Source organism: Hipposideros armiger, unplaced genomic scaffold (genome assembly GCF_001890085.2).
Source record: "Hipposideros armiger isolate ML-2016 unplaced genomic scaffold, ASM189008v1 scaffold_16, whole genome shotgun sequence".
Lineage (NCBI taxonomy): Eukaryota > Metazoa > Chordata > Mammalia > Chiroptera > Hipposideridae > Hipposideros > Hipposideros armiger.
The window spans coordinates 1,054,686-1,064,086 of record NW_017731366.1 but is presented as its reverse complement, the minus strand read 5'-3'; the positions used below and the strand labels follow the sequence as shown (position 1 = coordinate 1,064,086).

The 9,401-nt window shown below is 37.3% G+C and overlaps 1 protein-coding gene across 1 annotated transcript in view; it reads right to left on the bottom strand.

The window, feature by feature from the left end:
* Window positions 1–206: 206 nt before the first annotated feature.
* The window catches only part of TRIM59 (tripartite motif containing 59), a 15,103-nt gene continuing 5,908 nt past the window's right edge, over window positions 207–9,401 (bottom strand). Inside the window, exon 2 of the mRNA XM_019626564.1 lies at window positions 207–3,660. Coding sequence (XP_019482109.1) covers window positions 2,449–3,657 — 1,209 coding nt within the window. The 5' untranslated portion in view covers window positions 3,658–3,660 and the 3' untranslated portion in view covers window positions 207–2,448. The remainder of the gene's footprint in view (window positions 3,661–9,401) is intronic.

Sequence of the window (9,401 nt, the reverse complement as noted above, 5' to 3'; positions counted from 1 at the left end):
CTCAGACTGAAAAAGACAAATCCCATAAGATCTCATATGTGGATTTTAAAGAACTAGAATAAATGAGAAAACAAAACAGAAATAGACTCATACAGAGAAAAAACTGATGGTTGCTAGATAGGAAGGGAGTTGGGGGATCAGGGAGAAGGTGAAGGGATTAGAAAGTACAAATTGGTAATCACAAAATGTCACGAGAATGTGAAATACAGTATGGTGAATATAATCAATAATGTAAAGATTACGTAGGTGTCAGATGAGTAATGATCAAGGGGGTCAACTTCACAGATTATATAAATGCCTAAGCACTACACTGTACCAATATACCTGAAACCAATAAAAATAACACTGAATGTCAATTATTATATATTCATTCACGGGATGTAAATTCCAAACTACCACTCCTGAGTTTGAGCACCTTTTTAAGCCATTCAATGTAAATAAAATATCAAAATGAGTTTATTAAAATATACTTATTATACATAAAACTAAAAGTATTTCAAGATTATATACTTTAAATTTTACAATCTCATCCTCCTGGTACAAAGACAAAAGAGAATGGCATGTTTAAGAGTTAGTTATTTGTGTACAGGCAATACCTTGGCGATATTGTGGGTTTGGTTCCAGACAGCTGTAATAAAGCTAGTCACACAAATTTTTTGTTTTCCTAGTGTATACAAAGGTTATGTTTATGCTACAGATATTGCAGTCTATTAACTGTGCAATAATAGCGTTATATCTTTAAAAAACAATGTATATACTTAAATTTTAAAAAGTTTATTGCTAAAAAATGCTAACCATCATCTGAGCCTTCAGGAAATCATAATTTGGCACAGATAGACATGCTCCATGCAGGGTTGCATGAACCTTTGTTTAAAAAAAAACAAAAAAACATAATATTCTGCAAAGTGCAATAAAACAGGGTATGTCTGTACTTGACTATATTCATGCACACTACATTAAAGTCATCAAGAAATAAAGTTTTGTCTACTAAAAACTGGCAAGTTTACAAAAATGACCGAAAATGTTGATAGGTTTATGCTTCAATCTTTAGCTATAATGCTTAGGTATAGACTAGAAGCCCCAATTTAATAAAAATCTTGGCTTACTTAATCTTTTAAAGGTAGCATGACACCATGAACTCTGTAAAGAATACAAGGGGTCTCCCCTATACTAACTATGTGGACTTGGACAAATGACTTTTGTGCCTGTTTTTTCATCTACAAAGTGGGAGTAATTCGGAAATGTGAGATTAAGTGCTTGATACATAATAGCTAACATAAATTTATTAATAACAATAAGCACATTTCAGTGTTTATTAATATTTACATATATTCAAAAGTACATGTCTTTTTGTTGTGACTAATACTTTTAAGTAATCAACTCAATGCAACTTCAGTCTAAAGTTAATATTCATTTATATTTCTAGCTCAGCTGCTGAATATTTCTCTCCCTCACCTCCATCACACCCTTCAAATGATCTTTACCCATACAATAGTTTAACCATGCTAGGTATATTCTGATTCTGGTCATAAATGGACCTAATGCAGTCAATCCTCTTAGTGCTAAGGCTCCCTTTTAAGCAAAATTCAATAAGAGCATTGGTACTTTGGCAATAACATAAGAGAATGTTTGTCTGAAAATTTAAGACAAATACAATTAATGTTATGCCATCCAAGTCTGATGAGGATGGAATATATATTCTGTTCTAGTAACATGTTTTAGAGTTTTTATGCAAGAACTGATTTATTTGACTGACAACTAAAAACTACACAAAAAATTAAATCCTAAAATTACACATACCACAGAATTTAAGTATTAGAAAATGTCACTGTTTGTTCCCTAACATTTAGATTTCCAAAAGCAATAGCTTTATTAGGAATCAATGTTGATTAAACATTTTAGGGCTCTTAAATCTGAAACACATTAATGTGTGGATCAGGTATGTTTGATCAAAAACATCTTTAGGCAATCTTTTATCATTTTAGACTTTGCTGCTTGATTTTAAAACCTCAATATCCTTAGTTGCCCATTCAAAAGATTCGAGACACATCAAAAATAAAGGCATAGGCACTTTCAGGATTCTGCCGAGTACTACGGTAATATTAACCCTAAAAAACAATATTGGTATAAGAATGTTTAAATGCATAGCAATATTAAGTCAACCTCTTAAGCCAATAAAAATGGAATAATGTGTTAATATTCAAATCAAGTAATTACTAGTTTATTCTAGTTTTCAAGCTGAAAACTAGACGCATTTTGTCTCATTTCTGACACATTTCTATCCAACAGAAGAAGTATGAAAGGTTTAAAATATTTCTATATATTTGCTGCAACTCTAATAGTTTAGTTTGCTACTTTATTTATCCATGCTACCCCTATCTCTCCATTTAGCAATGGTTGTTAGTCTCTATACAGAATAAGCCTATTCAAATGATTTAATTTGAATTTTCAACGAGAAGCTATTTTCCACATGAATTCCTTCAGTAAATATAAATTGTGACATAGTATATTCTTTAAGTCATGCAGATTGTTAGATAAACTTTGGTAAACAGATAGAGAGACTTCAGAGAAACATACTGAAGTTATTTCATTTAGAAAGGTTGTTATGTCTTGGTTAAAAAAAAGGATCAACATCAGTATCACTGAAATTAGTGTAACTATAACAATGTTTAGAATCCTGTAAAGTTCAACTTCCTTTTCATTATCAGGCCAGGAACATGGCATCCTTTTTGAAGAAATTTTCATTTCAGGAATAAGAAGTTTCTTAATTTGTCCAATTTCTGTTCTGTTCCAATCTTCTTTCAATACTTGGCTTACTCGAGGATAAATTTCAACAGGTTGGACCTCAGGAAGCGGTGTTTGTTTCAAGATCTGCACACGCTGGCGGACATCATCAAGTTTTTCAAGAAATTTAAGTGGAGACTCTTCTTGTAAAGATGTTATCAACGTCATTAATTCAAACTGCTGCTCTCTCATTTCTTTCATTCTTTCAATTTGTGGAGAATATTCTTGATTAATCAGATTGCCAACATCACAGAGACCAGTTAGGAAAACTTTTTTCTTCTGTTCTAATGTATCACTAAGCTCCTTAAAATACTGGAGAACAACTTCCTTATCACTTTGGACCATTTTCTCCGAATGAGATTTTTGTTCTTCCAGCTTTTCAATAAGATGCGTAAGATCTGTCCAGTGTGTGTCAGTTAACTGTTCAAGCAGTTTTTGAGGTGTGTCCTTTTCTTTCAGATAGGCAGTTTGAAGGTCATCTATAGGATGACCATGATGTTGGCCTATGGTAAGGCAATGACCACAAACTAACTTTTTATCTAGGAGACAGTAAACATTTAATGGTTGCCTATAATGTTCAGGGCAAGTGACGATATGTGGATGGTCTTCTTGCTGGTACTTTTCAATAATAGCCCTTAATGCAAAGTTAACAGGTAAAGATTCAATACCAGATGAAGCAATTTCAATAATACTTCTGCAATTAGGGCACTTGAGTGGAATTCGTAATGGTCTCCATATATAAAAGTTACCAGATGCCTGAAGAACGTTTTCCAAGCAGTTTCTACAAAATGTATGAGAGCATGGTAATACACGAGGGTCTTCAAAAATACTGTAACAAATGGGACACGTTAACTCGTCCTCGAAATTGTGCATTTCCTGTAAAGAGAAAAAAGTATTATAAGTCTACATACAACAAAGATAGCTGCATATTTATAAAATTTTAGCTGTTAACCTCCAAACTGTTAATATTCTGTGCGTGTCATTTAAAAGAGGATAATTGAGGTATTTACTAAGACTTTTTTTTTTTTTTTTAAGATTTTTATTGGGGAATTGGGATGGGAACAGCGCTGGGAAATTGGGGGAAGGGAATAGACAAGTTGTGGTCCTTTTGTTCTTCAGTCTAGTTGTGGAGGACGTTGCTTCACTGGCCCAAGGTGGCACCATCACTGCACTCTTCCCGGGCGAGGCAGATCAGTCGCAGGCTTCTGGAGGGCTGCTCACCCTGGCTGCTGGCTACACACGGTAGCTCATGGCAACCCACTGCAGCAGGAGCTGCAGCCTATGCCGTCACTGGCGACTCACGGCAGCCCAGCTCCAGGTTGAGCTGTTGTTCAGAATCTTAGCTGTACAGGGCAGTGTCACTGGCCCTCATATGTGGGATCCGAACCAGGGCCCTCTGGCGTCCCAAGCCAGACCTTAACCAATGCGCCACTTGGTGCCCTACTAAGACTTTTTAAATGTAGCTTTCTTAGTAATTTAATTCCTGATATACAGAGTGCCAAAAAAAGTATACACATTTTAAGAAAGGAAACTGTATTAAAATTATAATACTCAATATATACCAATAACAAAAGATGAATGAATACAAGTCCTGTGCATACACTTTTTTGGCACCCCCAATATAATATTGATAATTGATCATCTTTAAGATCTTATTACTTTGGGACAAAAATCATGCTAAACAAAACAATTTTAATTAATTTGTAATAAAATGCTTCAAATGAAAATTATTTGCATTTGTTCCTATGTAATAAAGACTAAAATTCAGTGTTCTATTGAAGTTTACTTAATTATAACTATTCTGTGCAACTTTTTACATTCTAAAATGCTAAAATAAATTGGGCTTAGCAAAATTATATTCTTTAATTCAAAAGAATTCATGCTTCCAGCTGGCTCAACCATACGAGGTCTGATAATTAAGTTCACAAACTCATCATAGAAAAAGTGCTCCATGCTTCATTGCTGAATATCACTATGGTCACCTTTGAAGTATTCTTGGGAAGCTATGCACTGACGCCAGCACCTCGTGCACCCTTCAAAGCAATTTTGGAACTCTTTTTCTGGAATGGCCATCAGAGCTGTCATCGTATTACCCTTGATGTCCTGAATGCCATCAAAATGTCTTTTCTATATTTCCTTTATCTTCGGGTAAAGAAAAAGTCACTGGGCGCCAGATCAGGTGAGTAGGGAGGCTGTTCCAATACAGTTAATTGTTTTCTGGCTAAAAACTCCCTCAAAGACAGTACTGTGTGAGTTGTTGGTGCATTGTCCTGATGCAAGAACCATGAATTGTTGGTGAAAAGTTCAGGTTGCCTAACTTTTTCACGCAGCCTTTTCAGCACTTCCAAATAGTAAACTTGAATAACTGTCCAGTTGGTACAAATTCAAAATGAATAATCCCTCTGATATCAAAAAAGGTTAGCAACATTGTTGCAACAGGTTGGCGAACTTAATTGTTAACTTAGTCTGGTAGTTTCTAAAGCAAGTTAGTAAATTTCTCTAGTAAGTATTGCTATAAATTTCTCAGCTACCTGAACTGGACTACCAGTGTGTTTAAAGGCCAGGATCAGCATAGTTTGTAATATTCTGAAGTAGTCATTTCAATTTGAAAATTTAGAAGGAAAAAACATTTTTTAATTGGTCCTGGCAATAAAAGTCAGTTTGAAAGATGAAGTGTTGATCATGGTAACTGAATTACTGACCATGAGAGCATTAGTGGTGAACACCTTTAGTCATCTTTCCTTAATGAAAGAAGTCCAGCAATAGTTCAGAGACCCTCTCTGACACAAGTAACTTGACCTGGCAAGCTATTACTGACATTTCCAAAAACAGGCGCCTGACAGTTTTGCACCCTACCACCTTTTATAATCTCCTTTGTACCTATCAATGCAAGCAACAATCCTCAGGACTTCCTTAGCCCTGACAGAGAAAAAATCGAGTTACACCACTGTTTAAAGAACTTTGAAAAGCAAAACAAAAAACCCAAGTGCCATTCATGTAAAACATAAGCTTACAAAAGTCCTCCTCTTTAAAAAGATTAAAAGTTTGAGAAAACAACATCTACAAATAACTAATTGTACTTTGAATAAACACAGAAACCTCTTTAAACTTTTTAGCTCTATGCTCATCTTCCCCATTTTTGAAACCAAACTCTTATTCATACTTCAGATCTCAATTTGAACCCTTCCTTCTCCCCAGGTTAGGTGCCCTGTTAATCTCACTGAACGCTGCACTTCCACTTATAGCACTTAACTGGATTTTATTTAAAAGAATTTTGTAACATTTTTCTATACATTAGAATTTAAGCCTGCAACCAGGGCAGGAATTATGTCTAAGCACAAAACAGGACACGCAGTAGGCATTCACTCACAATTAATTGGTAGACACTGCCTCTTAAGAGGCCAATGTTAATAAAATGTCAGATCTTAGTTTTTTGGTTCATTTAAAATAGCAAAGTCTCTACTTTCTTAGGAAAAGCTATAACAGGAGAGTCCATCAGAAAATACACTCTATTCAGATTGACCAATATTCAGAACCCTAAGAAGCCAGGATGTGTCACATACAGACTAAGCTTCGACTGTGAAACATTCCAGGGAACTAACATAATTGGGCAAGAGTACAGAGGATGACATTCACTGCACATAAATTCAAGTGAATGCATGCTGGGAAGAGTTTATGACTTTACCCTACACCTACAGAGAGCTGAAGTCATATAAAAACTACCCAAGAAAAACAAACATGTTTCTCAGAGTATTTCGGTGATGTCAGGATTCATAACGAAGGAATAAACAGAATAGCACTTAGCAAGGAATAAAATTTGAGCACTCTACACTTGTCAAAGCTAAACATTTCCCCTGAGGAGTCTAACTAAGGGACCCCAAAAGCTCAACTTTCTTTAGAATGAGGATATTCACAATACTTACTATAAAGAAATTATCTCTTGAGTTCATATAAAGTTGGAAACAAATATGGTCTCGAAAGTTCCATAGTATGTAAAGTTTTTAATAAAATTCAATCAGAAATTTGTGGATAACTTGAAAATACAGAAATCAAATTCTACTCTTGGACTACCCTCTTCTTGCTGATTTATTAAAAACTAATTTAGGCAACAAATTCATAGTAAGTCAGATACCGGTTAATAGAAGTAAGCCTGGTTGAAAATAATTATAAGACCAGGAACTTTCTCACTCTGGTTGCTGCCTGAGAAACAGAAGATATAGATGGTTATCAAGCTTAGAATCTAGTTCCAGGAACTAGTACTAAATTTTATGTACCAGAAATTTTCCATAACCAGTCTACACTCTTGAGAGGGAGAAAAGGAACAAAAAACTTTAGCTATGTATATTGTCTAGAATGACTATCTTAGATTTAGCTATGCTGTATGTATATAACAATAATGGACACTAGAAGACAATATAGCAATGCCTTCAACATTCTTAGGAAAAAAAATGGCTTCCAACCTAAAATTCTATACTCAGAAAAATAAATTTTCAGTTTAGGCTAAAGATAATTGGACATACGAGTTCTCAAAAATGAACACTCCAGGGCCGGCCGAGAGGCTCGCTGGTTAAGAGTTGGTTTGGGGGCCGGCCAAGTGGAACGTTGGTTAAGAGCTGGCTTGGGACACCAGCTCTGAGCAGCAGGGCCCCAGTTCGGATCCCACATCAAGGCCAGTGACACTGCCCTCTACAGCTCGACCTGGTGAACAACAGCTTGACCTGGAGCTGGGCTGCTGTGAGTTGCCGGCGAAGGTGTAGGCTGCAGCCCCTGCTGCAGTGGGCTGCTATAAGCTACCATGAGTGGCTGGCAGCCAGTGTGAGCTGCCAACAGCCGCCATGAGCGGCCGTCCAGAGGCCGGCGACCAATCTGCCTCCTCCAGGAAGAGCACAATGATAATACCAACATGGGCCAGTGAAGCAATGTCCTCCACAGCTAGACTGAAGAACAAAAGGACAGCAACTTGTCTGTTCCCCTCCCCCAACTCCCCAATAAAAAATCTTAAAAAAAAAAAAAGACCCAAATATTAAGAGTAAAACTATAAAGTTATTTAAAAAAATAATAATAAAAGACTTGGCTTGGGAGCACGAGTTCTGAGCAGCAGGGCCGCCAGTTCGGATCTCACATGGGCCAGTGACTCCTCGCCCTCTACAGTTAAGATGATGAACAACAGCTTGACCTGGAGCTGGGCTGCCTTGAGTCGCCGGCAACAGCGTAGGCTGCAGGGGGGCTGCAGTGGGCTGCCATAAGCTACCGTGAGTGGCCGGCAGCCGGCGTGAGCTGCCATGAGCCCCTGTGAGCGGCCGTCCAATGGCTGACGACCAATCTGCATCACCTGGGAAAAGCTCAATGATAATACCAACATGGGCCAGTGAAGCGATGTCCTCCATAACTAGACTGAAAAACAAAAGGACAGCAACTTGTCTGTTCCCCTTCTTCAATTCCCCAATAAAATCTTTAAAAAAAAAAAAATTAACACTCCACCACCACCACCATCACTTTCTAAAGAAGCTACTGCAGTGTGAAAAGAAAAGAATTCTCAACAGGATAATGGTGAAATTCATTTCCAGGATAACTGTGCAGCAAACCTAGAGAACCAGCAGTCTGGTGGAATAAGACGGAGATCCAGAAGTAACATCTTTAAGTAAACAAATGGAATTGACAGAATATTCATGTGTCTCAACATATTGAGAGATGAGAAGACTAAATTTAGGAAAAAGTGATAGAATCACAAAAAGAGAGAAAATCAGTACATTATATGGCTCAACTGTCATATTAGTCCTAATATTATAAGTGATTATAAGTGATAATACTGATTTTACCAAAAAGCATGACTGTTATAAACTAAGTGCTTGTGTCCTCCCAAAATTCATACATTGAAATCCTAACTCTTTATGTGATGGCATTAGGATATGGAGCCTTTGGGAGGTAATTAGGTCACGAGAGTGGAGCCCTCATGAATGAGATTAGCTCCCTTACAGAAGAGACAAAAGGGCTCGATCCCTCACTCTTCATTTGCTCTCCACCATATGAGGACACAGCAAGAAAATGGCCATGTGCAAACCAGGAAAAATGCTCTCACCAGAAACCAGCTATGCTGACAGTTTGATCTTGGACTTCCTTGCCTCCAGAACTGTGAGAAATAAATGTTTATTACTTAAGCCACCCAGTCTACAGTATTTTTGTTATAACAGCCCACACTAAGAAAATGACATCATTATCTTGGGGGGAGGGAATACGGGAAGGAACAGTGTTTAAGAACTAAATCTGAATCTTCCCTTGTAAGAAGTCAATACATACCTAAAAGTGAAAAAAAATCAAGAAATAATTAAATGCCTATTATTCAGAAATACAGAAGCAAATATCAAAAGAAATTGTTAAGGGAGCCAGCCAAGTGGCTCAGTTGGTTAAGAGCGCAAGCTCTGAGCAACAGGGTCACCGGTTCAATTCCCACATGGGCCAGTGAGCTGCACCCGAGCTGAGCTGCCACTGAGCTGCCAACAGGTGGCAGGATGGCTCAGCTGGTGAGAGCACATGCTCCTAACAACAAGGCTGCCTGTTCAACTCCCACATGGGATAAGGGCTGCGCCCTCCCACCCCCACCCCGCAACTAAGACTGA